General features: G+C 48.1%; 2 protein-coding genes across 6 annotated transcripts; one reads left to right on the forward strand and one right to left on the reverse strand.

Moving 5' to 3' along the window:
• Nucleotides 1–456: 456 nt before the first annotated feature.
• On the reverse strand, nucleotides 457–16,363 carry LOC309346545 (myotubularin-related protein 9-like). 2 transcript variants are annotated; one of them, XM_081870388.1, is made up of 11 exons: nucleotides 16,134–16,363; nucleotides 14,541–14,600; nucleotides 12,690–12,798; nucleotides 8,976–9,101; nucleotides 7,768–7,941; nucleotides 6,135–6,352; nucleotides 5,034–5,195; nucleotides 4,657–4,798; nucleotides 3,902–4,122; nucleotides 1,648–1,793; nucleotides 457–875 (listed from the first exon to the last, which is right to left on the reverse strand). In XM_081870388.1, the coding sequence occupies exons 1-11, from the start codon at nucleotides 16,328–16,330 to the stop codon at nucleotides 784–786; spliced, it is 1,647 nt and encodes a 548-aa protein (XP_081726514.1). In that variant the 5' UTR covers nucleotides 16,331–16,363; the 3' UTR covers nucleotides 457–783. The 2 variants fall into 2 exon arrangements, with proteins under 2 accessions (XP_081726514.1, XP_081726515.1); XM_081870389.1 differs by lacking the exon at nucleotides 14,541–14,600.
• Nucleotides 11,195–27,981, forward strand: FAM167B (family with sequence similarity 167 member B). Of its 4 annotated transcripts, XM_081870447.1 has the most exons (5): nucleotides 16,355–16,462; nucleotides 19,576–19,797; nucleotides 22,207–22,344; nucleotides 24,318–24,736; nucleotides 27,147–27,981. In XM_081870447.1, exons 4-5 carry the CDS (start codon nucleotides 24,443–24,445, stop codon nucleotides 27,408–27,410), a joined length of 558 nt encoding a protein of 185 aa, XP_081726573.1. In that variant the 5' UTR covers nucleotides 16,355–16,462; nucleotides 19,576–19,797; nucleotides 22,207–22,344; nucleotides 24,318–24,442; the 3' UTR covers nucleotides 27,411–27,981. The 4 variants fall into 4 exon arrangements, with proteins under 4 accessions (XP_081726575.1, XP_081726574.1, XP_081726573.1 ...); XM_081870448.1 differs by lacking the exons at nucleotides 19,576–19,797; nucleotides 22,207–22,344 and adding an exon at nucleotides 11,321–11,376 and having other exon boundaries at nucleotides 16,380–16,462; XM_081870446.1 differs by lacking the exon at nucleotides 22,207–22,344 and having other exon boundaries at nucleotides 16,380–16,462.
• The last annotated feature ends 17 nt before the right edge of the window (nucleotides 27,982–27,998 follow it).

Here is a 27,998-nt window from a genome sequence, read left to right on the forward strand (position 1 = left end):
AATTCCCCATGGCATTTCCTGGTTAAAAAAAAGGGGGCCCTTGGCAGGAAGGTGAGGGAAGCTCTTGCTCTGCTGGAGACTTGCTCCCAGTTGGAGTAGATCAAGCTTTCCCCAGACTGATGTTTTAGACTCAGAACTCTTATTAGCCTCAACTAGCATGGCTGTGCTCCCTAGGGCAGAGGGGAATCGCGAGTCTGGAAAACCACTTGGAAGGCAAAGCTAGGGGAGATGGCCCTGGGCTGGATGGCCTGACTCATGGCCTGATTCTGTAGAAGGACATATTCAACTAAGTTGTGTTTCTGGGGGAAACTTCGGTTTCAGTTTTTAAGATCATATTCTGGAGGAAACCCCACCAAACTCTTTGCCCACTTGCCAAACTTACTCTAAGCACAGGATTATTTCCTTGATGAGAAGCCTGGATAATTGGACTACACAAAGACCTGGCAACTTATGTAGTCCAACATGAAGTGTCTTTTAATTGTCAGACTTTAGTGACCAGCTCTGTATCCAGTGGGGGAATTCTCCTATTTACAAATCTCTCTCTCTCTCTCTCTCTCTCTCTCTCTCTCACACACACACACACACACACACACACACACAGGCTGGGTTCACAACATGGTTAGTGACTAGCACCATTTACTCTCCTTGATAGCTCTGTGCTTGCTGGTTTCCAGCACAGCAGAAACCAGGCTGTGGCTGATCTTTTCCTTCTTTTCCTACCCAGTTCTTTGGTTTCTGCTTTTGAAATGGCTTGTGCCTCAGTCTGCTTTGGTGCCATCCCACTCAGTCTTCCTGTGTGGACTTCACTATTTTCTGAATTTCTCCCCATGCATCATCTAGATGGTGGGATGAGCGGACCCAGCGGAGGAATAAGCCTGTAGGAAATGGTTAGATTAATATCTTATATCCCCATATACAGCAGGTCGAAAAAGTAATTAAAGATATTTCCTCTTATACTCCCCTTCTACTCTGGGCTCTTGCTGTGATTGGGATGGTAGCAGTATCACCATAACAGTAATAGTCTGGAAGAGGAATATCAAGTAAAATGCTGCAGCTGAAGGAATAGGAAAGGTATTTGGATATCCCAAATGGGCATGTTGTAGCATAATCCAAATCAGTCAGTGAAATGTATATGCAATAAAAGGTTAAACTGACAATTTGATTGCACCACAATTGCAAAGGACTAAAATGAAAGGCTCTTTGAAACCCCAATGTATAAGAGAAATTGCTAAAGTTAACTAAAGTTTCTTTAAAAGGGAACCCCCCCCCCCATTTTAAAATGTTTGTAATGGAAATTAGCAATACAAAGTTCTCCACACAAAACAATGTGGTTTTTTTAAAAAAATAAAGTTTCAAGTCCTCAAGAAGTCTGAAAATTTGCCAGCCCTGGGTTGCTGCTAGTGCAATGGGCCTTCCCCTACTCCCTCCATGCTTCAAAGCAAATTGGGGGAAGGAGACAGGAGGTTTTTCCATTATGTGACCAGAAATGCTTATGCTGATGAAACATTTGTTTTAGTGCTATATTGAATTCCTCTCATAATTCTGTCCTGATATGGTGGGGGGCTTGGGTTTGGTTACAGACCACAGAGTCCAAATAAAGAAAGTTGATGTCCCTATTTTGAGGGAGAATGGGCTTATCTATCCTACCTTGCCAGAGCAGCAAACTCTGTGGCTCCACCGATGGCCAGATAACCAAGGGGTTGTGTGCATAGAGTGGATTCAGGAACTCCTCCCCTTTGCTGTTCAGCCAGGGCCAGAGTGAGTGTGTCTTCTCCTTCACTTCACAGAGCTTCCTGCAGGGGGAGACTGTGACATTTTAGTTTCTCTTGTGGGGTAGGTCTGAGCTAGAACAGTCTTCACCAATCTCTGGAAGAAACCTGGTTGGTAAAGGTTATGCTAGAATGTGGAGAAGTGCTTAATAATAAAATACACAGCTGCTGCACATGTTGAACTACCCTGCAGTTTGGGGGTAGGAGGGGAACCCTGGAGGGAGGGACTGGCTGGCTGGGAGGGTCTGAACCAGAAACTTGAGCACTCCTGTTAGGGCAAGGAGGGAGACCTTGTAGTGCCCACCGACAGCCAATGTGGCCAGTGATTGAGAATGAAAGACGGCCACGAGTTCCCCGATCCTATCCTGAGATCTACAATGACAATGAATCCTGAGATCTTGATAATAGAGAGGGCTGATGTGAGCAACTGCAATCGGATTTGCGTAAGCTGTTTTGTACTTGTAGCTTTTGGGTGCCCCTCCCATCTTGTGGCTGCATCTCTGTTTCACCACATGGGGGTTGCATCTGTAAGAAGAGTAACCATGAAAGCACAGTGGCAATTTCTCACCTGATGGTGACATTTCCCTGTGAAATTAGATTGTGTGTGTGTGTTTTTTTGCTCTTTGTCACTCTCTCCTATACACATAAAAATGTAAGGCTGTCACCACACAGTCTCCATTAGAGGATTTGTAGTGCCACATTACAAACCTGGTTTTGCATGAGGCCAGGATGGGAGGGGGGAGCAAAAGAATAGGCAGGTTTAAAACAGCAGAGGTTTGAATAAAGCAGAGGTGGTGGGACACAAGAGCTGTGTGAGGATGGGGGTTTGGGTGAGATGTAAAGGGAAGGATGGGGCTGGAGTGGTGTAGGTGGGCTTGGGGAACAATGCAAGCAGGGGCACCAGCCTCTGCATTTGTGTGTGTCTGGATTTATATAATCACTCAACCTGCACAGGGCTAGTTCATTTTAGGGGCACCTACCATGGTGCAGGACACAGGTGGCGCTGTGGGTTAAACCACAGAGCCTAGGACTTGCCGATCAGAAGGTCGGTGGTTCGAATCCCCGTGACGGGGTGAGCTCCCATTCTCGGTCCCTGCTCCTGCCCACCTAGCAGTTCGAAAGCACGTCAAAGTGCAAGTAGATAAATAGGTACCGCTCCAGCGGGAAGGTAAACGGCGTTTCCGTGCGCTGCTCTGGTTTGCCAGAAGCGGCTTAGTCATGCTGGCCACATGACCCAGAAGCTGTACGCCAGCTCCCTCGGCCAATAAAGCAAGATGAGCACCGCAACCCCAGAGTCGGCCACGCCTGGACCTAATGGTCAGGGGTCCCTTTACCTTTACCATGGTGCAGAAGTGCTGCCTCTCCTGCTCTTCACCTCCACCATGTGGCTCCGTAATTTATAAGAGGCAGTAACAATGCAAGAGTTGCATTGGAATGTCCCATGGCCTTTTGATTGTGTGAGCTTGCTGTGAACACTTGAGCTGTTGCCATCAATTTTTATCCTAGCCCTGACTGCCATTAGATTGGAGGAGTCACACCTGTATACCTTCTGGCAGTGCGGGGCCATAGCTTAGTGGCGGAAGGTCTACTTTGCATGTAGAGGGTCCCCTGTTCAGTCAATGGCATCTCAAGGCACAGCTGGGCAAGACCCCTGCCAGAATCCGTGGCAAGCTGCTGCCAGTTAAGAGTAGGCCTGCCAGGCCTCCCCCATGTGGCCTATGTGGCCATTTCGACCAAGCCTTGCCCACCTGCCCCTATAAAAACAAGGATGCCACTGGGCCAAAGAGGGGCTTGCAGGCCAGCAAAGCCCAGCGCACAGGAAACCAACCATCAGCTCTCAGCTCTATAGTTTGAAGCCCTGACAATTACTGGGATCCTGTCCACTGGCATGTTGGTGGAGATTTAAGGATCTGGTTGGCTGGCTGGATCCAGTTCCCCACCTCTGGTGTGGAGAGGACTGAGTTAGATGAGCCAGTGATCTGACTATAGGGCAGCTGCCTATAAAAGCGCAAATACCCAGTTCAAATCATTGGATGACATTTTGAAGACCTGGTCAAGCTGTTTGATGCCCGCTCCGCTGCAGAGCCTCTTTGCCTCTAGTCTCAGTATTGCTCTCCCAACTTCTGCCTCACCTTTCTTTCTCATTGTTGCACAAGAAGGTGCCGTAGGGAGACGCGTAGCTGTGCTCGAAGAGCGCCAAGAGGAATCCCTCGTTGAACTCCAGTGATAAAGGAAACTGGCGCTCCAGTTGCCAGACGCAGTCAAGGAAGAGGAGGAAGGTGGGCGCCTCATGCTTGAGACGGACGTGGGAGTAGGCAGAGTGGGCGCAGCGGAGGCAGAACGGATGCCCAGCCTGGGAGGAGAGGAGGAGCAAGGAGCAGTGGGCAGGTGGGAACATAAAAAGGGTGTTGCTAGTCCTTATGGCCTCCTGTGTGCATGCACAATCACAAGCACACATGAATATACATGTGTGTGATGGCCACACATACCTCTAGCACACAGGCTTGCTTGAATGGCTTTTAGCAGCCTTCACCAATCTGGTGGACTCCAGATAATTTTAGAATACAACTCCCATCAGGTCCTGCTAACACGGCCCAGTTCCCATCAACCCCAGCATGATCTCTGGGGCTGATGGGAGTTGTAGGCTGACCTGGCAAAGATCCACCGCATAGAAAGATCTGTTCAAGGCTACCGTATAGCCTTCACAATTAGGAGCTAATAGTTGCCTTATCCTCTGTGGAAAAGGCTGGTTTATAGCAAGAGTCAGTACGTAAAGCCAGAGATAAAGGGTGTGCAGAGGATAATCCCATAGGATCTGAAGATGCAGGGCAGCAGGGCACCCTTCAGACTGAGCCCTGGCACTTGAAGCCCCACCCAGCGCAGGTACCTGTATCCACTCCCGTTCCAGCAGCCCCTGGAACCCGGTGAGTGTCCTGCAGTTGGGATCTAGGATGACCTGGGCAAGGGCTGTCACCAGCAAGGTCGTATCCGTTCCTTCGGCTCCATGCACCAGGACGCAGGCCTCCTCCCTGTAAGCAAGCCACAGAATGCCCAGTAGCTTGGCACCACCCTGCCCAGCCCAACAGAAATGCGGTCCTGCTCGAGGGACTTTTCCTCCCGTCTTTTCACCCCTCCTTTCTAATCCCCCTTTCTAGTCTATTCTCTGCCTGCCTCTGCAGAGTTCACCTGAGCCCCTGTCGCCTCAGCCTGCTGCAGAGGATGGGAGAGAGGGAGGTGTCTGGGTCTCCCCACCTGCATCAGTACCTGTCCATGCACTGGGCCGCAAGGCAGGCGGTGCTCAGGGCTTCCTTGACGTGGTACAGCCATTTGGAGGCTTCAAGCTTGCTCAGCCAGCGGTCCATGTTGTGGGATGGGTCGTTGCAAGCCTCCACCAGCTTGATGAAGCTCTCTTGGAGGGGACGACCCCTGTGGGTGGGTGGGTGGGGGGGGGGTTGGCAGGGAAGCAGCAAAGAGAGAGAGAGAAGGAGACTTGGTCAACATGTAGGGGATAAGCCATTCGGTGGCTACTAGCCATGAAAGCTACATTCTCCTTCCACAATCGGAGGATGGATGCCTCTGCTCATCCCTACTTCCTTTTTTGCCGTGTTTTTAAAGCTCCATGTCTGAGTATTGTTGTCTTTTGCCCCAGCACTTTCCTTAGGAAAACCTGCACTTTACTGCTGAATCAAAGCAAATGGCAATCAGTTTTCCCCCTGCAAATGTGAGGCAGGAGGGAATTAAGGGCCAACAGAGCCGCCTTTTACTTTTTGAGCTATTAACTTGTTTGGTTATAGATGGAGCTTTGAGGGGGTAGGTACTGTTGAAATTGTATTTTTTAAATTGTTGATCTGAAAGAATAAAAAAAGAAATTAGTCTGGGATCTGGAGAAATGTAATTTGATCCCCGGACCATCATCAGAGTGATATTTCCTGTACTATCTCAACAGAAGAAATTACTTGTAAACCAGGTGATGCCTGCAAAGTAGACAGAGTCACATAAGCACAGACCATACCCAGCTCTGCTTATTCAACTTTGCACTTTAAGAAGAACATCCATCTCTTCCCTTCCCTTGGACCTTTTCTTTTAAAATCAACTTTTCTTTTAAAATTGGTTTTTCATTCCATTTGTGCCCTGCTGTGCCCTGCTCGTTATTTTATTTCTCACTTTCATACCCCACCTTTCCTGCAGGGAGTTTATACAAATGTGGTTCCCCCTTCCCTGTTTTATCCTCACAACCACCCTGGGAGGTGGTAGGTTAGACTGAGAGAGATGGTCACCAGCCCAAAGCCACCCACTGAGCTAGATGGTTGAGCTCTGATTAACTACTGCCCCATTTCATTTTTGGGGCCCAAAGGGCATGCTCACCTCTCCAGAGGCCGGTGAAATCTCTTCCAACCAGGATAGGTGCTCCGGTGCTCTGTGCCTCCCCCCAGCATCCTTGCCTGCTTGGCTGCCTGCGCTGACCTGGTCTCCAGGACAAAGCCACGGTCCCCACGTGCCAGCACAGCGTGCAGCAGCAGTTCATCCTTCTGGCAGCGCTTCCGGTTGGGCCCCACCAGCGGTTGGCTGCTGCGGAGCATCACCTGCCAAAGCAACATGAAAAGGATGGTGGGGGCAAGGGGGCTTCTGTGGCGGCACCAGAGCAGTTCTTTTCTGCTCTCTCGCCCTGCAGTGGCCGTTGCAAATCCCCGCAGGAACGCTGCCATAGGGGCCAAGGGAGTCAATCCCTTCTCATCTGTTTTTAGTCTATTGCTGTTTTATCTTTCTGAAAGTCTTAAATTATTGTTGTTAATTTTTCTCATTGATGATTTTATTTTATTTTTTGTAAACGACTCTGATTTTGTTTTGCTTTTACAATCAAGTGGTGTATAAATTTCATGAGGTAATAATAATAATGATAATAATAATATCCTTTGCAACAGGGGCCGCTCTAGCTCAGTAATAAAGTGCAGAAGAAGAGCTCGTTGGCCCATCTAGCCTGGCATCTTGTTCTCACAGTGGCTGACCAGCTGCCCCAACAAGAAACCCACAAGCAGGACCCAACCACAAGAGCGCTCTCTCCCCTTCTGCGGTTTCCAGGAACTGGTATTTAGAAGCATTTCTGCCTCTGACTGTGGAGGCAGAGCACAGCCATGACAGCTAGTAGCCATTGATAGCCATGACCTCCATGAATTTGCCCAGCCAAGTTGGTGGCCCTCACTGCTTCCTGAGAGAGTGTGTTCTATAGCTCCATAGCTGCTTGAAGTAGTTTCTTTTATCTGTCCTGAATCTTCTCACATTCAACTTCGCAAGTTCTAGTGTTATGAGAGAGGGGGAAAAGTTTTTCTCTTCCCACTTTCTCCCTACCATGCAGAATTATATAAATTCCTATCGTGTCGCCTCTTACTGAAAAGTCCCACCCGCTGCAACCTTTCTCCACAGGGCAGGCTCTCCATCCCCTCCTTGATCATTTGGGTTGCCCTTTTCTGAACCTTTTCAAATGCCATAGTATCTTTTTAAAGAGGATAGTCTTTTTGCTTTCATGCAAAAGGTCCAGGTTCAGTCCTCTGATGGGGCTGGGAAAGGGCACCCCTGTCTGAAACCCCAGAGAGGTGCTGAGCTGGCTAGACTTTGCATCAGGCTCCCTTCTTGTGTTCTTTCCCAGACCATAATTGAGCAGAGGACTATTTTCACTAGTGGACCAGTGGTCTGGCTCATGGCAAGGGAGCTTCCTAATGTAACTGCACAACAGATAACAACTGTGCATCAGTTATGCAAGTTCACATTGCACCATTTCTTGCCTAATTCCTGCTCCGAAGGGCAGCTTACTAATTTACCAAATAAGTGACATGCTTCCCCCCCCCATAACTTGCTCAGCTTCAGACAAAACAGGCAAGCTTGTTTTCTGAAGCTCCGTCACCACCACTCGCCACCGCAGAATAACACAGGAGACTAGGAGTGGGTTGTCTGTGGGAAGAAGGGTGCAGGAAAGAGACACTGGAAATGAAGGTGGACTCACAGTCCCATTCTTTTTGTGGTAATAGCTGAGGATGGGGAATCGTCCCCCGTGACGGAAGCGGGCACTCTCTCTCAGGGCTCCCTCCTCCACTTTGGTTGGCACGATGACAACGGGTGGGTAGCTGGAGCAGGCCCCAAAATCCTCATTGACGTAGCTGAGCCTCCAGGCACCTGTCTGGGAAGTGGGTCAACGTCAGATTGTTTCTCGTAGCCTGTAAGGCAGAGGTCTGGAACTGCTCTCATTCAGCCAGAAGCAGCCCAATTGTTTGGCACTGAGCTCCTCCCTCAGCCTCCCCATTGTCTTTGGTGTGTGTCTGCCAACCCCCACAGTGGCAGGTTGGTGTGTGTGTGTGGTGCGGTTTTCTTTAAACTGCAAGGAAACTTCAGGCCAAAGGAAAGGATCAGGGCAGTTAAGTTGGAGGACCCCTTGTTATAATAGCAGCCTTTAAAAAAATGTTACATTTAATCAGGGGTTTAGTCATATGTAGATAAAATAAATGATTATATACAATTTTTAAGGTAGATTCTATATAGTTGGTCATTTTTTGAAATGGAAGTTTTATTTGGAAATTGTCAAGTCCAGTGTCAAGTAGAAAATAAGATATAGGGAGAAATTAGAATTAAGTAATGGAAAAGAAAGTAATAAAATGCACCATGGAAGGGGTGGTGGTGAAGCGGAGTCAATATTAGTTGTCTATTTCTTTTATTTGAAATGTTATTGTTTCAAGTGTAAAATGAAAATGAAATTTGAAAAAAAGAGGAAATTTTATCTGGAAATTGTCAAGTCCAGTGGCAAGTAGAATACTGTTTCTTTTGATGCTGTCATCCAGTTGGGTGTCCCCTCCAGGGACTAAATGTCCTACCACCCCACCCTTTATGGGATATGGGGACGAGGCAGTTCAGGGTCAAGAGATGGCTATCGGGTGGGATTGCTTGCCCTGCCCTAGGGGAAGACGAGACATTTTGATGGGTGCCCGGGTGAATGGTGTGTGTGTGCGCACATGCACATGGTGGTGGAGTGGCTTGTCTTCTGCGGCAGACTCCTGCTCTGCTCTGGGCAATATGGCTTGTGGTCCACACTAACTGCAAGGCTGGCAGGGAGTGAAGGGGTGCTGCTCCTTTGGACATGGAGGGGAGGAAAGTTGCCCCCCTCAGCCACCATCCCTGCTTTTCTTTGCCTCTGCAAAACCGCAGACCCTCATGACTCACATCTGCAGCTATTTGCTGGTAGAATTCCTCAAGGCGGTGCAGCCCCCACCCGTCTTCCAGCTTCATGTTCTGGGGTCTGTAGAAGAAGGGGTACGTCATCATCACCGACTCCACGGAGGAGAGGGCCTGCGAGAGAACAAGGGCGGTGGATCATCCCCAGGAGCTTTCCCCACACCTAGCCTTTACCAGTCTGGGGGCCTCCAGATGTTTCAGATTGCAGCTCCCATCGGCCCCAGCCAGCATGAGGCTCATGGGAGTTGTAGTCAAAAACATGTAGATGGCACCGGGTTGGTGAAGGCTGGCCGAGACCAACTGTGTCTTTTTGAACCAGCAGCCCCCCACCCCCGGCAACCTAACTAAACAACCTGCTTAAGGGGCTCTGGCTCTGCCAACCATGGGGAAGAGGGAGCGGCATGGACTTAAAACATCTCCAGTGTCTAGAATTATTTTTGTAAACCGCTTTGAGGGTTTCTAAACAATCAAACAGTATATAAATTTTAGAAATAATAATAATTTGAAAGCCTTGAGCTTCATGAGTTGCAGCAGCCAGGAGTTTGTGCAGGTAAAATTGTCAGATGGATGTGTGTGTTCTCCTGCACCAAAGCACCCTCTTCCTTATTTTGTGAGCTATTTCCCTACCCTTTTTCTGTTCGGTGCTGTTAACGATAGAGCAAGGCTGGGCTGATGCATCAGGGTGCCAGCTTTTACTCTAAAAAAAAGAAGAATACCGTATTTTTTGCACCATAACACTCACTTTTTTCCTCCTAAAAAGTAAGGGGAAATGTCTGTGCGTGTTATGGAGGGAATGTCTACGGGTGGCATGCCTACAGATTTTCCTCCTCTAAAAACTACGTGCGTGTTATGGTTGGGTGCGTGTTATAGAGCGAAAAATACGGTATATTATAGTCCTTGTGGCTGCAAAGAGATGCTTGGAACCATATGGGCAAGCATCTCAGAAGCCAGAGAGGGAGATACTGCAAAATAATAATAATATTGGGGTGTGTCAGGGCGTTAGTGTTTTGCATTGCCCAGCCACACAACTATATGTCATTGAGCAGTCAAGGCGGCATTGGTGGCCTTGAGTGCATCTCACATGACATTCGCATGCGCAGCTCTGGCTTCTCAGAACTAGATCCTGGGGAAGTGATGACCTTTCCTGCCATCGCTGCCTTGCTGCTCAGGGACATCCCTCTGGAAGGGTTAATGGTGCCTGATGTGGAAAAATAACTTGGATCTTTTTCATGCTTTTCCACTTCTCCGTATTGTTTGCTTTCCAACAAGGAAATCCCGAGGTGAACAGAGGCTGCCTTTGCTAGCGGGTTAGTGACGAACAAATAAACAGGCCAGCAGCAACTCTTGCCAAAGAGCCAGAGAGCCTTTCTGTGCTGCCTGCGGGATGCAAGCCAGCCCCCCCCCCCCCGCAGCCAGTCTTGCAACACCCCCCAGTCACTTCTGGGTGCTTCTAAGGCAGGGGTCAGCAAACTTTTTCAGCAGGGGGCCTGTCCATTGTCCCTTAGACCTTGTGGGGGGCCGGGCTATATTTTGAATAAAATAATAATGAACGAATTCCTATGCCAGGTATGTGCCTGGGAGGTGCAGGTTTTCCCCTTTCCTATCAACGGGGTCCTTTGTGGTCACAGCATCAGACTGAACCTGGGTTCCAGTTCTGACGTGTAGCCATGAGTCAGTGACCTGGAGCTTCTCATATGTTCTGGGAATAAAACGGGTTGTGGGCTGAGTTCCTTGGAAGAAATCCAATAAATAAAAGTTGCTGTTACAAAGACGGGTAATTTGTGTTGATTGGCAATACTGCAGCACTTCATTAGTTTTTGCTTCCTTGGGGGGGGGGGGTAGAAGATAGTTGTAGCTGCATGCTGGTCGGCAACTGGCCTCACCAGAGACCCAGGGTGACAAAGGAGACAGAGAATAGTGGGGGGCAAGTCACTTCTCCCAACCCTGGGCAGAATAGCCTTCAGACAAATCCCATTGCCTTGGTTTCTCTTTTCCCTTTTTGGGTTGGCTCCATGTATTGTTCATGAGGCTGGATTTTGGGCAGAGGGCAAGCAGTTGCTGATCCCTAATCTGTGGGAGTTGGGTATGTTTAGCCTGCAGAAGAGACAACTGAGAGGTTGTCAAATACCATATTTTTCCGTGTATAAGACTAGAGGGTTTTTTTTACCCCAAAACCAGGTTAAAAATTTGGGGTCGTCTTATACATGGGTAGTGCTGAGGGGTGATGGGCAATTGGTTGTAGCTGCGGCTGTTTGTTGGCTGCGTCAAGGGCTGCTGTTGATTGGCTGCTGGTGCGCCAATCGTGAATACGATTTGCTGCTGCTAGCGGCAACCGGGAGGTGACAGTTGGCTTCTGCGATGTGTGCTATCGTCTGCACCAGTCATTATGGTGAGTAATTTCCAGCAATCTCCCACCACCCCTCCCAAGCTAAACAAATGTGGGCACCCCCCCCCAAAAAAATCAACAACTCCGAGCAACTTCTCCCCCCAAAAAGCTCAACAATTCTGGTTAATCTCTTTCCCCCCCACATTTTCTTAACTTTGAGTCCCCCAAAATAGGGGGTTGTGTTATAGACAGGGGCGTGTTAGACATGAAAAAATACGGTATCTTCAAATATCTGAAGGGCTGTCCTATGGAAGATGGAGCAGCAAGCTTGTTTTCTGCTGCTCCAGAGGGAAGGATCTGAAACAAAGGATCCAAATTACAAGAAGAGAGTAGTTTATTATAAGTAGTAAGAGCTATTTGACAGTGAAATGGTTTGTTCTTGGATTACTAGTTATAGTTTGGGACTGAAACTACGCTAAGCCAGGGATCATTTGTTTCTCCCAAGTGTGCCTAGGGAAGTGCAAACAGCCCAGCTTAGTGCATGCATGACTAACCATTAACCATGGTTTACAGTGACGTGCACTGGGACTGTGTGTGTGTGCCTAGGGCCCTGCAGATGTTTTGAATGACTGGTCAGCCCAAGTCAGCACTTCCAGATATTTCTGGCTACAAATACAATCACTGTGTTAGCAGGGGTCAATGGGAGTTGTAGTCCAAAACATCTGGAGAGCACCTGGTTGAAGAAGGCATACACATGCACCAGCGAGATCTGCTTTTCTGGAGGGGATAGGTCTGGTCTAGAAAAGCCTCCTGACCTCTTCGGCTGGTCGAGAGAGTAGGCCACTCAAGCTAGCAACCCCAGCTCAGGAATGCTGGCTGCGGGCCACCATAGCAGTCTAGATTCAGGTACTGACACTCACAGGCTCAACTTGGACCCTCCAAACTCACAGATATTTTTTAAAATAGAACCAGAATTTAAGTTATGTCTTTGCCTTCCTGTTATGATTTGGGGGGAGAGAAGGGAAACCTGAGTTACTCATCCTACGCTCTAGTTGTCATTTTGAGCAGCTACAAAGTGCTTTTCCTTCCCTCAAAGGCCAAGGTAATTTAATCTACCATTGGAGAGGGTCATAGTTGTCAACTTTTCCCTTTTCTTGTGAGGATCCTATTCGGAATAAGGGAATTTCCCTTAAAAAAGGGGGGGGGAGTTGACAGCTATAGAGGGGGTGCAGAGGCAGAAGGGACCATTCCTGCTACCTTTTTCCAAGGAATTTGTGGGCTGACTGTGGCAATGACAGGCACTCTGCACATGTTCAGAGGGCATTTATCTACATCCGAGTTCAGATAAAGCTACATGGGATGGGCATGTTGTTCACCTCAATGGAGCTGGCGATATTAAGACACTCCTCCATCCCAGGAATCTCCAGCTGCAGAATTTTCAAGTCTTTGCATTTGAGCGTGATGGTGCCCGAAGCGTTTGCAAGCCTGCAGGGGGAAATGAAATAAAAGGGCAGTAAATAGGGGAAGATCCAGAGACACATTCCTCCCCCCCCCCCCGAACTTCTCTGCAGCAGAAGAGGCAACAGCAATGAGCATGGTGGGTGTGGAGGCCTTTGGCCACAATCCCAAGCAGCCGCACACTCTGGGTTTGAGAGGGGCAGGAAGTCACATGAGCAGCCTGCTGGGAGCGACAGAAAGCAAAGCAGAGAGGGGAGAGCTGGCTCAAAGAGCAGAAATGTCTTTTCGAATCTGCATTAAGCCAACAGCAACTGGAGGGTGCCATGTGGGCTGCGCTAAACAATACTGAGCTAAATGGAGCAGCTGTATGACTCAGGATAAGGCAACCTCCTATGCTGTCTGCAGATGGAAGGATTTTCCTCTAATTGAGGTAGCCTCCATTATTATTATTATTATTGCTACTACAAGTTCTTGCCCATCCTTCTCCACAGGGTCCCAGGGCAGGTTACAGCAAAATACAATGTTAATATCAGTGTTAAAATTTATTATTATTATTATTATTATTATTATTATTATTATTATTATTAATACCCTGCCCATCTGGCTGGGTTTCCTCAGCCACTCTCGGCAGCTGCCTTCAGATGTCTTCTAAAAGTCAGCTAGTTGTTTATTTCCTTGACATTTGAGGGGAGGGCGTTCCACATAGCGGGCGCCACTACTGAGAAGGCCTTCTGCCTGGTTCCCTGTAACCTCACAGTGCTGGAACCACCAGAAGGCCCTCGGAGCTGGACCTCAGTGTCCGGGCAGAACAACAGGGGTGGAGACGCTCCTTCAGGTATACTGGGCCAAGGCCATTTAGGGCTTTAAGGGTCAGCACAAGCACTTCGAATTATGCTCGGAAACATACTGGGAGCCAATGTAGGTCTTTCAGGACCGGTGTTATATGGTCTCAGTGGCCACTCCCAGTCACCAGTCTAGCTGCCACTTTCTGGATTAGTTGCAGTTTCCAGGTCACCTTCAAAGGTAGCCCACTTAGAGTGAATTGCAGTAGTCCAAGCAGGAGATAACCAGAGGATGCACCACTCTGGCAAGGCAGGTAGGGTCTCAGCCTGCGTACCAGATGGAGCTGGTAGACAGCTGCCCTGGACACAGATTTGACCTGCGCCTCCATGGACACCTGAGAGTCCAAAATGACTCCCAGGCTGTGCATCTGGTCCTTCAGGGGCACAGTTACCCCTTTCAGGACCAGGGAGTCCTCCACACCTGCCTGCCCCGTGTCCCCCCAAAACAGTAACATAAATAAAATAAAATAATTTTTAAAATAAATAAAATCAGCATTAAATAACTCAGGTGGTGGGAATAGGTAGGGCTGTGGATACTTAGAGGTGAGGGATGGCCACACTGCACATGCTCAGAGACACATTGTGATTCTTCCACATTTCCTGAGGCTGAGCCCTGGGGAGCTCTGCTTCAGATTAGGCCTTCCTGGGCTCTCACCCACTTGGCACAATCCACCCTCCGCCCTGACTGTAGGTGCAGAAATCAAGGGCAGGATAACTTGCATGTATTTCTCCCTGTACAAACAGGGTTCAAGAAAATAATGGCAGGCATCTTCCAGGCATGAGGCGGGTCTTCTGGAAATGTGGGGCCCAGGACTGCTTCAGGCCCCACACCAGTTTGGCAAGCAGCGCAAGCTGAGGAGCACACAAACACTAAGCCTCTAAGCTGCGGCCATGCCTTGCAGCTTGAAATGGAGTTAAAAGGCAAACCTGGTTTCTGGGGGAGGGCCGTTAGTCCGGGTGCTTTGATACCAACTTAGATTCTGAACGCTGGGGAGTCACAGGAAGGAAAGAGGAGAGGTTAGCATTGTGCCACAGGTGCATGCAAGGGGTTGGTGGTCTGGGCGGCGGTTGCTGGTTTGATCCTCATCTGACAAGAAGCCAAATGTGGGGGTCATTTGGCAAGATAGACGGCCCAGCATCTTCTTGCCATCCCAGCAGGGTTACCAGCCTTTCTCTCCCAGCCCTGCTCTTCTGCCTTTCACAGCAGCCTGAGATGAAGATATTAGGGAGGCAAGGCTCTTTTGCCAGCACTTGGTTCAAACAGCACATGCTCAGTGTCCACACATTAAAGGTAAAGGGACCCCTGACCATTAGGTCCAGTCATGACCGACTCTGCGGTTGCGGCACTCATCTCACTTTATTGGCCGAGGGATCAGGCGTACAGCTTCTGGGTCATATGGCCAGCATGACTAAGCCGCTTCTGGCAAACCAGAACAGCGCACGGAAATGCTGTTTACCTTCCCGCCGGAAGGTACCTATTTATCTACTTGCACTTTGACGTGCTTTTGAACTGCTAGGTTGGCAGGAGCTGGGACCGAGCAATGGGAGCTCACCCCGTCACGGGGATTCAAACCGCTGACCTTCTGATCGGCAAGTCCTAGGCTCTGTGGTTTAACCCACAGCGCCACCTGCGTCCCACCCACATCCACACATTAGGCTGCTGTTAAAAGAGCAGCGGAGCACAGCCAGGGTAAAAGGTGGCAGCTGGACCTTGGAGCAGAGGAAAGGCGTAATTCAGTATTATAGAAGAGGAAGATTTTATTCCCCATGTTCCTAAAGCACTTTCTTCTGATAGTACTGCTAAGCACAAAAGAATAGCTCAGTTGGTGAAGCATGAGACTCTTAATCTCAGGGTTTTGGGTTCAAGTCCCAGGTTGGAAAAAATAGTCCTGTATTGTGAGGGTTGGACTATATGACCCCTGTGGTCCCTTACAACTATACAATTCTATGCTTCTATTGGTCTGTGACTTCATGAGCCAGGAAACTAGCCTGAGGTGGGCACGATAGGAACAACATAGGAATATAAAAAGCAGCCTTACACTGAGTCAGACTATTGGTCTGACTCAGTATTGTCCACACTGATTGGCAGCAGGGTTTCAGGCAGGAAGTCTTTCCCAGCCCTGCCTGAAGATGTCCTTTGGGAACTGAACCTGGGACCTTCAGCACACCAAGCAGAAGTCCTGCCACTGAGCTACAGCCCTCCCCAGAGCTTTGCATCATTTGCTAATATTTTGCACTGAGGTCACTTTGCAAGACCTCAATCTGGGCTCAGGTTTAGGCTCAGCAATGCTTCTCTTAAAAACTGCAGCTCCTTTGCAAGTTGTTCTTGGTGTGGGGGAATAGAAGGAGTTCTGATTTGCTCAGGTTCTGTAAGGCTTAGTTTGGTTAGTTCACAACCCGGGGAGCAAAGCAACAACATTTTGATTTCATGCATATGGAGCCTCAGTGATTCTTAACAGATTCTTAACAGTGATGCTGGGGCTGGGGGTAGGGGAGGTATGATGTGGGAGAGACAGTCACCTTTTCTCAATGGCGTCCACATTGCGAATAAGAAGCCACAGCTCAATCTGGCCCTGTTCCCCGTTTCCCCCTGACTGGGAAGATAGAAGGAGGTGGTGACTGGTGATGCAAAGTGTCCCTTTGACTGACGGGAGTCCTGGACGTGACAGCACCACATGGTCCACTTTGGTGGTCTTGATCAACTCCGCAAACTCCATGGTAGGGAGAGGCTGGGCCCACACAGCAAATGTGTCTGTTTTGCTCCAGAAAGTCCTGTGGGCCTGGCTGTAGAAGAGAAAAGGCCTTCCAGCGGAACCTGTTGGAGGAGCAGACAGATATGACGGATGCAGGTGAGTCAGAACAGCATTTAGAAGACCAGATACAGTTATGTGACACAAATTCTCAGCATTTCTGCCCAACATACAGATTATGCACACTGATCAAAAGTTTTGGTATGGGGCTGATGGGAGTTGTAGTCAAAAACATCCGAATAGCACCTGGTTGGGGAAGGCTGTTTTTGATCAGGATGAATGAGGACTAAATGGGTCGTCTGGTGTGGGATGTGAAACACAGAGCAGTCAAATACAACATCCCTAGAGTGGACATAAAAAGAGGATGTCTGGACTAGCCAGTCGGAACTTCCTATTTCTTTCTGGGCTGGGACAGACTTCCTCTGCATGTGACTAGATGTGGACGTGGCCTTACCTGTGCAGATAACAACATACCTCAGCGGAGGCCGCCATCTATCTCTCTGACTCCATTTGTCGAAGAAGCAACATCTGCTTAGCCTAAGATGTTCTCTAAGATGCTTCCAGCCAAAAGAGGACAAAGGGGCTATCTCTTCATGGGATAGATTCCAGGTGTACATATTTCGTAACATAAGTCTGCCTTCTGGGATCCATTTGTGAACAGAATGTGAGTAAACTATTTTGTATACTTTTATACAAGACTCTGTCGTGTCTACCTTTTTATGAGGGAATAAAGCGGAATTTACCAGGAAACTTATTTTAGAGGCTTATAGAGGCCTGGCAAACGCTATTCGCTGTGCAAGTTTAAAAAAGGGGAATGTTAATCTGCTAAATTGTAGAACTTGTTAACACAAGTTGGAAAGGATATAATTAAACAATATATCATCTCCTGCCTCCCTGAACATTTCCACATCTGGAAGGGCTTATAGTCGTCATATAAAATAACCAAAACAGATTGACAGTAGTAAGCTAGAACCCAGCAAAAGGGACACCTTCCCAGCTTGAGAACGAATCGCAATATAAGAACTATTGGTTTGAAGCAGGAGGGCTTCCCATTGCCAGTTTTATTCGGACAGTTGTGTGACAAGCAGAAATTCAGCAGGTGATACTCTCCCCTGGTATGCAGGGAGACGAATGAGAAAAGCATGGGCTGCCAAATTTCTGTTCTTAAAAGGCACAGCAGCCCTGCAGTGGAAAGAAGAGGAAAGTTGGATGCTGTGTTGTCTTATATTCAGGGGGCTGCAACATCACAGCAGTCTGCGAAAGGAAAGGAAAGATAGAGGTGCCTCTCTGATGCTTTGTTCCATGTTTCTCTGTTGATGGTAGTACAGTGGTACCTTTAGTTATGAACTTAATCTGTTCCAGAGGTCCGTTCTTAACCTGAAACTTCTTAACTAGAGGCATGCTTTTGCTAATGGGGCCTCTTGCTGCCGCTGCGCCGCCAGCACACGATTTCCATTCTCATCCTGAGGCAAAGTTCTCAACTCGAGGTAACTCTTCCAGGTTAGCGGAGTTTGTAACCTGAAGCATTTTCAACCTGAGGCGTTTGTAACTCGAGGTACCACTGTACTCAAATATCTACATGGAATTCAGACAAGGCTTGTTACTCAGGTGAAAGTCTGGGTGCAGTTCAGGCTACAGTGTTGCTGTTCAGCTTGACTCCAGAACCCCTGCAAATTTGCTTAAGTAATAAGACCCAAAGGGTATATTCAAAAAGAAAACAAAATGGTGAACACATTGTTTCCAAGAAGGAGGAAGCAAAACTGGTGTGTCTATGTCCTTTCCCCTTCGTCCCTCAGCTAGAAGCCTGACTCAGATATTTCAGCTAAAATGGAACAGCCTGTTTCTAACGTTTTCACAATTTCTATGCCTCCGGGGGATTAATGTGCCAAAAACGAAACAAGGATTCAAAGACAGATTCCTAAAACATTCCAAAGACTGTTTTGAAAGTCATTGTTTGGCACTTACAAATCATGCAAAGCGACCCCAGTCCAGATACGTGCTTCTCTGACAGCCACTCACCATACAGAAACATGTGAGATGTGATTCCCTTTCCCAACAGGAGATTAAGCAATAGAGAAGCGCCTCGTCACCTGCTTAATTTCCTTATCTCAAGCTCTGGCCTTCAAAGTTCCTCCTGAACAGCACAGTCTGGCTTTGGTGGGGGTGGGAGGGATTGCTCCCTGCTTCCCTTGCTCCCAACCAGGTAATCTGGGCTGAGATGTGATATAAAAAGGTATAAATAAAACCAGAAGAGCTGTAGAGCCCTCACAGCTAAAGGTGTGCTAAATAAACAAAACTAAGAAATGTAGCTCATCCCAGGGTGGAGATAAAGCCACGGGAAAGGCTACACCTGCCTAAAGTACAACCCTCTGAACCTTTACCTGGGCCATCTCAAGACATTTTGCTGCCTGAAAGAAAGCAGCAAATGACTCCCCAATTCAAGGTGCAAGAGGCCTCAAGGCTGGTTGGAATATTTGGAAACCTGAAGCAGACAATCCCACAAGTCATCTTTCCCCTTCCCTGGCAGACAAATGCTAATAATTCATTTTCTACCCTTTCATGACACCCAAAATCTGCTGACAGAGGCAGCCTGTGCCCTCCATCTCTAGATAGAGCCCTGATCTTTACTGTGTTAATTGAGGCTTGCTCTCAATGCCGTGCTTCTGCTTTGAAGGCACAGGAAGAAAGGATGGAAAAGTAACAGTAATATTTAACAATGCTCCGTGTGTTTATGAATTTATTTAACTTCCTTATAATGTTGTGGAATTTTGTTGACTTTTAAAATGCTTTCCTGTGAGAGCCGCTTTGAACATTAAAAAGAAACCAAAATGACAATATATGGGATATCCAAATTTGGAACGAAATCTGCCCAGGTGCAGGGCCTGCTTTTCACATGCAGGAGGTCCTAGGTGTATCCTCAGGATGGCTGGGAAAGAAAGACCCCTATCTGCAACCCCCCTCAATCATCATAGGCAATCCTGAGCAAGATGGGCCTATGGTCTCACTCTGCAGATTCCTACCTTCCTCTTCACATAAAGGCAATACATTAGGCTTCCATATAATGTGTGATCGGCAGCCAAGCACGCCTGTCCTGTTCCTGCAACGCCAGTAAAACACCAGATCCCTGGGCATGCCACCATATGTGGGCCAAGGGTAGAGTTGCCAACTGACCAAGAAAGAAAAGCAGCCTGGTCTGTTCTTTTGCCTTTCAGAGCAGCTTGAAGTGCAGCTTTTAACAAAGCTTTTAACAGAATGGAGATAAGCATCACCTGCTAACAGGTGTACAATATGATGGGTTAAATCCACAGCTACAGAGTCCTGCTGAAAAGTTGGCAGCCTGACTGGTGGATTGCATTCAATCTGGGGGTCCACAATGCGTGCTAAGCCTGCACCGTTTATCACAGCAATCCTTAGAACAGACACAGCCCTGAAAGGTGGGCCAGTGTTCATTTTTTAAAGTGAGGGCCGTAAAAGGATCCTTGGCTACTAGCTGGATTTATGTGAATTTAAGTCAGACCTTGGAGCCAACTAGCCAGTTCATCTCCTCTGGCCAGCAGGGTCATCTTCCCAGCCCTGCCATTTGGGAGCGTTTAACTAGAGGTTCTGGGGATCAGACAGAGCAAAACAGCCTCTTAAAAAGCCAGCAAAGGGGTGCTCCCTGAAGTGGGTGCCCCCTTCCCTTACCTGACAGCTGGATTTGGAAGCAGAGCCCTGTCAGAACCTGCAGGAGATCTTGCTTGGCAGAAGTCGGGGGGTCAAGCCCCTAGTGAGGAGGACCGCAGGGGGGCAAGATGCAGAGCCTGAGCATGTGCAGGGCCTGCTGGAAGTGCCATGGCCAGAGAGAGGTGCAGGAGGCAGCTGCTGCTGCTGCTGCTGCTGTTGAGAAACCCTTCAACAGCTGTTTTGCTTCTCAAAATAGCTGAGGGGTTCCAGCATGCTGGCTCTTAGATTGTGAAAGAGAGAGGAAAAAAAGGAGAGCATGCAACAGGAACTGCACACACAGCCGTGTGGGAGAGGCTGAAAAGCAGAGAGAGAGAGGGAGGATATTGGGTTTAAGGTAGCCTGGCTATAATGTTTTCTTTTCCGTTTATTTATTTTTTCCACTGTCAAGGGCCTTGACGGGTGAAGATCGTTAGATAAACTGGCAGTGCAATTAAACTACCACAATATTTCCCCCCCCTCCTGTGTGCCTTGATGGGCTCCAGGCAGATGGTGGGGGAAATGGGGCTTGAAGATACACAGAGAACCACAGGAAGTGAAACTCTGGCAGCGTGGGGGGAGAGAGAGAGAGCTCTGCAGACTGGTGTGCTAAGCCATCTTTTTATCCACGCTTTTCGACAAGAGAGGAATGGAGCAGAGCCTTAACTTTCCTACTGAAATATTCTGCAAGAAAGCAAAACAAAACCCTCATGCTGTGCAAATATATTGTTATGAGCTTGTGGGTGCCAGACACTTAATCCCTGGACCCAGAAAGTGTTAAAAAGATAAATAAGCCAGACTAGTTTTCGCCTGGGAGATGAGCCGTTTAGAAACCTAAGGAAAGGTAATGAGCCACTAAGAAGACAAAGGCTCTGTGCCAGATGCAAAGTTCGTGGGGCCCCTCCGGTTCTGAGTTAGTTAGAAGACAAAGCCAGAGTCTGAAGTAGAGTTTTGGGGGACTGTGATTTGACCTAGAGGGGGGGAAAGGTTGCAGGCTGGTAAAGGAAGCAAGCAGGAGATAGGGTCAAAGTAGAACGATTCTGTTTGAATCCAAGGCTGTGGTAGAAACAAGACCCTTTTGGGGTGTCCATGCTGTGAGCCCCTCCATCATAGGCTCAGGTTGTATACATGTGTAAATAAACCACATATCATAAAGACACCACAGTCTCCGCTGTGCCTTATTCCCCCAAAGAAACATGAATCTTGGGTAGGCACCTGGAATCTCACAGCTCGGAGATTGGGGTAGCATGCAACAATATTGAGATTTCATCCCCTGCAGCATATTAGAGATTGAAAACAGGGCCCCTGGTCTCCTGAGGGGTAGCTGGGCTATTCTCTTGCTGCAAAAACAAAGAGCTTTGTGGCACCTTAAAGACCAATGCAACAAATTTATTCTGGCATAAACTTCATCAGCTGCGTGAAATCTTATCCTAGGTTGCTTGGTTTTGAGGGTGGGGAACTGTAAACAGTGAGGTCAGAGGGAAATGAAATGCAGAAAAGAGCAGTGAAAATTGCATTAAAAGTGACCTTAAACCACTTGTTGCTGGCATCCAAGAGTCAATTAGCATAGGTAGTGTGATAAAAAATCCTTTGTCCCGATTCAGTCTACAAGTGATAAGGTGGAACCCCTTGAGGAATTGCAATGCAATGAATTTCAACTTGCCTCCTCCCTTTGAAATTTCTTCCTTCCAGGCTAGCCATTCTCCAGTCTCTTGCAGGCTGTGCTGGGAGGTTGAAATCCCCTAGTCCCCCTTGCCTGAAGGCTCTGTTCCATCTGTTGTAGGCAGCAGACCCAACTTCACCACCTTTAGGCTTGCTGTAACCTTAGCTGATGGTGGCAGAGGCAGGAGACCATTTAAAGACCATTTAAAGAGCCAGGGTGGGGTAGTGGTTAGAGCGCATGTCTAGACCCGAAGTAAATCCCCCTGAGTTTAATGGGACTTGCTCCTTAGCAGAATGCGAAGTTTGCAGACTTAACTGTGCTCAATATGGTGTCTTGAATGACCTATTTGATCAATCTGAAGCTGCAGCAAACCTATGCAAGACTGTGTACAACCACGCTTGTATTAAATCAGCCTTTGTCAACTCAGTGCCCTTCAGATGTTTGGGACTCAACTAAGGTGTCCGGGTGTCCTCCTTTATAGGGCACAGTCCTCTGTTTGTACAGCTGTCTCGCCCAAGTCCAGTTTAAAGATAAGGCGCCATAAGAAAAGAAAGGGTGCTCAGAGTTGCCCATCCACAGCCCCAGTGCAGTAGACTGAGCAGGCACACAAGTCACTATGGTGAGATGTACTGTATTTCTATGGAAATTTAACTATTATATGTATTTCTAGATTTGCATATATATGTGTGTAAATCAGCATATGCAAATTTTATGCGTACAAGCATAATTTTTATTTTAAATTACCCCCCCCCCACACACACACCTTTTCTTCTTTTTGGCAACGCAATAAGCGGTCCTCCTAACTGCAACTGCCTTTGGCCCCATGATGGGAGTTGTAGTGCAAAACATCTGGAAGGCACAATGTTGGGCATTTTGAAGGAACCAGCACACTGCTTGGCCATTTTCTGCCGTGCTTTAGGACACCCCTCTTGTTCCGTTTCTTTGTCCCTTCAGTCCAGGCTTCCTGTTCCACCTTAAATGCAGTGCAGCTGCAGGGAGAACAGGGAGCACAATGCAAAACTTCTCACCCTGTTGGTAAAAAAAGGTAAAGGACCTCTGGACGTAAAGGCGACTATGGGGTTGCGCCGCTCATCTCGCTTTTAGGCCGAGGGAGCTGGTGTTTGTCCACAGACAGCTTTCTGGGTCATGTGGCCAGCATGACTAAATTGCTCCTGGCGCAATGGAACACCATGACAGAAACCAGAGCGCATGGAAACACCGTTTACCTTCCTGCCACAGCAATATCTATTTATCTACTTGCACTGGCGTGCTTTTGAACTGCTAGGTTGGCAGGAGCTGGGACAGAGCAATGGGAGCTCACCCTGTCCCGGGGATTCAAACCACCGACCTTGAGGGCTGGACAGAGAATGCTTTTTCCTAAGCCTAATTGCTGGGGAAGAAGGTGTGTCTGTGGATATGCATGCATGTGCCTGTGCTGTGCTGTATGTGTGTGTGTTGTGTGGCTTGTGAATGGATGTGGTTTCTGTGCTCACTTTGACCACAACCAACCTTTGGCATATGGGCTCTGGAAGATTGGCCAAGAGGGAATGTGGTCCTCAGGCCAAAAAAAGATTCCCCACTCCTGCCCTATAGGAACCCCAGTCTCCCCCACACCATTGGAGCCAACTGGGCCCCTTTAAACAAAGAGGCTTTTCCTACAGAGAGTGGAGCTGGCAGCTCAGAGAGACCCACGGTGCCTATTTAAAGCTCAACCAGAGGTCCACTGGTCCTGGAGCAATATCTGGCTATGTTATTCCTGCTTATCCAATGTGACCCATGCATAGAGCTGTCCAGGGTGCTATTGAATTCTGGACTTTTTGCCTTGCCAGAACATGGACCTTGCTCTACTTCACCCCATCTTGCTCTGCTCACTTGCTATGTGTCAGAACCTCTATACTTCTGAGGCCAATGCATGGAACTGAAAAGAAATAAGGCAACATTCTCTGTTTCCCTAGACATAGAAATTGCTGCTGGTTGTGTCTGTCTGCTCTGCTTGTTCTCCCATGATGCATGACTGCAATGTATGGGTAATTCAAAGTGTGCTAGAGTTCACTGGTGAACACTATGCTGCACTGAAGTGCATCAAGTGGCTATTTTCTTACTGGTCAGCAGGTGGTGCTATGCTATAATTGTGCTGTAATTAAAAGGAGTATTAAAACATAAGCAAGCTGGGTGAGGGCCACAATGCAGAGGAACAATAAGACTTTGGAGGGTAGTTGCCTGAATATGTTGCTAATCCACTATCTCACCTTGATTTTACTGACATGTCAGCTGAACAAGGACACGATTTGCTATAAAGTGCCCTTGAATCTTCTGAAGTGACCTTTCGATCTTGGCTCCTTTTCAGACCTGGGTGGAGGACCCATATCTTTTTCTCTGCTGACAGTAAGAGTCAGGAAAGGAAGGAGTGCTGTTGGGATTAATGGCTTTACACTCTTGCTGTCTTTTATGTCATTGAAACTTCCTTTCAAAGAACAGGGTGTCTCCTCCCAGTTGGAGACAATAAGTCAGGACCAGAGAGAGAGAGAGAGAAAAGGCCTCCCATTAACCTCTGGATAATTAAAGTTCCTGCTTTCTTTCTTTTATTGCCAGGGCTTTATTGTTCCAAGAATAAACAGCTTTCCTCTATGCACGGACACATGTGACACAGAGCGAGTGGGTGACTGAGGGAGTTGGTCTGTCTTGGAAAGAAAGCCCTTTGCCTGCACACCTCTGCAATGTCTTTGGTGAGGTTCAAGGAGTTTGGGGAAGAGGAGGAGAACTCGGAGGCAGAGAACCTGGACAGCGTCAAGGCCTTGACTGCGAAGCTGAAGCTGCAGACCCGGCGCCCTTCCTACCTGGAGTGGAAAGCCCGCGTGCAAAGCCCCTCCTGGCGGAACGGGCTCAGGACTCTGCCAGAAAAGCAGTGCGGGGAGACGGCCGGGGAGGACTCTCAGACCCCCGTCCCTTTGAAGACGATTTGTGGGTTCCCCACCATTGGTGATGCCTTGGAGTGGCTCAGGATGGAGCTGGTGAGTATTTTCCCAACCTTTCTGGGGGAAATGTGAGCACCAGAGCAACTAGCCCCAGCCCTCAGGGGCAAGTCTGGAGCAGTGAGGCAGAGGAGGCACCTCCACCACCGGTGGTCGCAAGCTTTGCAAAGGCTGCGTCCTGGCAAGACCTCCCCAGTGGTCTTCTCTGGCATGGCTCACTCCACTGGCAAACTTGCATCTGACCGTCTTTTTCAGTTCTAGCTTAAATCTTTAAAGCTTCAGGCAGTGAAGTAGTACCGTCCAGGCACATATCAGTATGCACTCCCTGTACAGTCCCTGTTTCTTGGTACCTGTTTTGTCTCACATTTCTGCTTAAAGTTTGTAGAGTGAGTTGCTGGAGTTGCCCTTTTTCACAACTTTTAGCCCACCTCTACAGCAGCCTTCCTCAACCTGATACCTAGATAATTGGGACTACAACTCCCATCAGCCCCAGCATCATAAAGCTGCACTGTAGTGGAGAAGCAGGTCAACTCAATAATCAATGTACACTTACGAAGACCAATTGAACTCTGTCCTGCATTGTCTTTCATTTCACGCAGTGTATTTGCTAGGTTTGTCTTGAGCTTTTGGTAAACTGCTGTAAACAGTTATGATTTCCTAGCATATCTTTAACCACGTAATGAACACAACCCTTTCTATGTTGCTGGAGGAAGAGAGGGAAGTTAATGAATATATAGAGAATATGTAGACGGGTAAATGAAACTACAGTACAGTATCTAGAAGGCAGAGTAGTGCCTGCAGCAATCAGGGCCAGCCCAATATATTTTGCTTTTTGAGGAAGAGCATTAAACATTGTGTGTGTGTGTGTGTGTGTGTGTGTGTGTGTGTGTGTGTGCACGCGCGCACACACACACACACACACACACACACACACACATATCAGGGTCCCTAAAATTCAAGCCCACCAAGTTATTTTGGCACCTGAGGTGGGAAATCCCACAAGTGTCTCCCATTTCCTAGTAGTAAAAATATACAATAATAATTCAAATAAACTAACCACTTTGCTTCAGCTGCTTGGCTCATTTTGCTTCATGGTAGGGCTCGTCCTGACAGCAGTGTATAATAATTGGGGTGTGTGTGCTTATTTTTGGCTGAGGACTTCTTGTTGTTGTCATCCGTCTGCTTCGGGAGACAAGGGAAGATTGGGGTTAAGTCAAACCATTGCTGACCCTTCAAGTGTCCCTATTTCCCAGGGACATCCCTGATTTAGAGAAGCCATCCCAGTCTCTTATTTCATCCCAGAATGTCCCACTTTTCCCTAGGATGCCCCTAATTTCATCAGAGAAATGTTGGAGGGTATGGAGTTATCTTACCCTCAAGCTGTCTGAAGGCAATCCTGTATAGGGAAGGTTTTTTTAATGTTTTATTATGTTTTACATCTGTTGGAAGCTGCCCAGAGTGGCTGGGGCAACCTAGTGAGATGTGTGGGGTATAAATAATAAAATTATCATTACGGAATGGGTAATTCCTATTTTCATTAGAGAAATGTTGGAGGGTATGCCATTGGAGAGTTACAGCAGCTGCTGTGAATGTAGAGATGTCAGCTGTATGTGGGCTGTGAACCCCTTACACCCCCTTTAATTCCCCCTCCTCCAACTGTTGCCTTCCCACCTGTCCTCCTCCCTAAATCTGGATATTCCCTATGAAATTGATGTCCTGTTTCGATTTCCAAAGCATAGGGAATCTCTGGATGAGAAATTATAGGACAGCAGTAGCTGGAGGAGAACACTGCATGGACATGTAAGAATTAAAGGAGGAACAAGGGGTTCACAGCCCACATTCAGCTAAAGTGTGGATGGGCCCTAAGACACTGAACCAACGAGTGGCACACTTCCTGCACCTTCCATTGAAGGGCAAGGCGGGCACAGCATTTAGCTGGACAGCAAGCAGTTGGAGTCCCAAGCAAATAGGTGCTCCTTCTGGTGGGCTGGCTAAGTGAGGTTTGTGCATGCCGGCCTCCTAGGTGACAGAGGCAGGGTGGCTGTTGACTTGGCATCCAATTTGCTCCTAGCTTCTATGTAACGGGAGGAACCACCTTCTTGGCTGGATCAGCTATGGTGGGTGTGTTTGGGAGGGAGGTGACAGGAGGCACTTTTGAGTTTGCCTGAGCATCCTTGGGAGGGAGGATCTCCATCCTGTAACCCACTGGGACCCTCCTTGAGATCAGATGTCTCTTGGGGTTCAGAAGCTGTTACCCCACCTTCCTCAAGGTCCTCCAATTCCCTAAGCTCTTCACACTCCTTCTCAGGGTCTGACCACCCTCTCAAAGACACTTCCACAGGACAGGACATGGCCTTTGGTCTGATCCAGCCATGCTCTTTTAATTTTCTTATGGGGTGTGTATGTGTTGTCTCTCAGGCTTCATGGTTATTCTTTTGCTTCTATCCAGCGGGAGATGCAGGCCTTGGATCACCAGCTGGCACGGCAACTAATGGGCCTGCGTGCTCAGATCCACCGGCTGAAGGTGGAACAGGCCTGTCACCAACACAAGGAGATGCTGGACGACGCCACCTTCGAGCTGGAGGGCTGTGAAGAGGACTCTGACCTGCTGTGTAACATCCCACCCAAGATGGCATTCCTCTTGTCCACACCCCTCAAGCACATTGGTGTCACACGCATGAACATCAACTCTCGCCGTTTCTCTCTGTGCTGAGGGGCCTTGCTTGACCCCCTCTTCTGATTGCATTGTTAAGGTCTGCATCCTTCAGCAAGTGTTACACACGCATAAACCCATCAGGGACTCACACAGAGAAACCTGGCATAGGTTTTTTGTTATGGGATGGAGAGAGCCAGTTTCTCAAAAGGCCAGAGGCTGCCTTGTCAGCAAGTGGTTCTGTGCAACTACCAACTGCTTTGTAAAAGAAGGCCTTTTTGCTGCAGACAGGAACAGGCATCGGCCTGGCTATTGAGTATCCTCAGATCCACCAGCCCTCACAATTGGGGATGGGAATGTTTCAGGATAGGGCCTTCTGAGTTGTCCCCCCTCCCTGTCACAACTTTGGAATGCTCTCTTCAGGGAAGCCTGCCTGGCACCAGATCTGACATCCTTTCAGTTCCTTTGCATCTCCTCAGGCGACTGTACTCCAGCTTTTATTATCTCTTCCTGTTGCCCCTGTTTTATTTTGTATTACCGTATGTTATTCTTAATACGCGTTAGCCACTCTGAGAGGCTGTTGCCTCAAGAGCAGGTTACAGACTTCAAATAATCAGACAAATAAAACGTTTGCTGGTCTCTTTATAC

The sequence above is a fragment of the Podarcis erhardii genome (assembly GCF_964252035.2).
Source record: "Podarcis erhardii genome assembly, chromosome: 7".
In the NCBI taxonomy this organism is placed as follows: domain Eukaryota; kingdom Metazoa; phylum Chordata; class Lepidosauria; order Squamata; family Lacertidae; genus Podarcis; species Podarcis erhardii.

Bases quoted from the DNA above. Each gene is read 5' to 3' on its own strand.
- LOC309346545 (XM_081870388.1), bottom strand. From the start codon at position 16,330: ATGGAGTTTGCGGAGTTGATCAAGACCACCAAAGTGGACCATGTGGTG. The intron at 6,353-7,767 runs GTGAGTCCACCT...TTGCTTTGGCAG, and splicing joins ACCACAAAAAGAATGGGACT to GTGATGCTCCGCAGCAGCCA. The intron at 4,123-4,656 runs GTACCTGCGCTG...CTCTCCTCCCAG, and splicing joins TGGAACGGGAGTGGATACAG to GCTGGGCATCCGTTCTGCCT.
- FAM167B (XM_081870449.1), top strand. From the start codon at position 24,443: ATGTCTTTGGTGAGGTTCAAGGAGTTTGGGGAAGAGGAGGAGAACTCG. The intron at 24,737-27,146 runs GTGAGTATTTTC...GCTTCTATCCAG, and splicing joins AGTGGCTCAGGATGGAGCTG to CGGGAGATGCAGGCCTTGGA.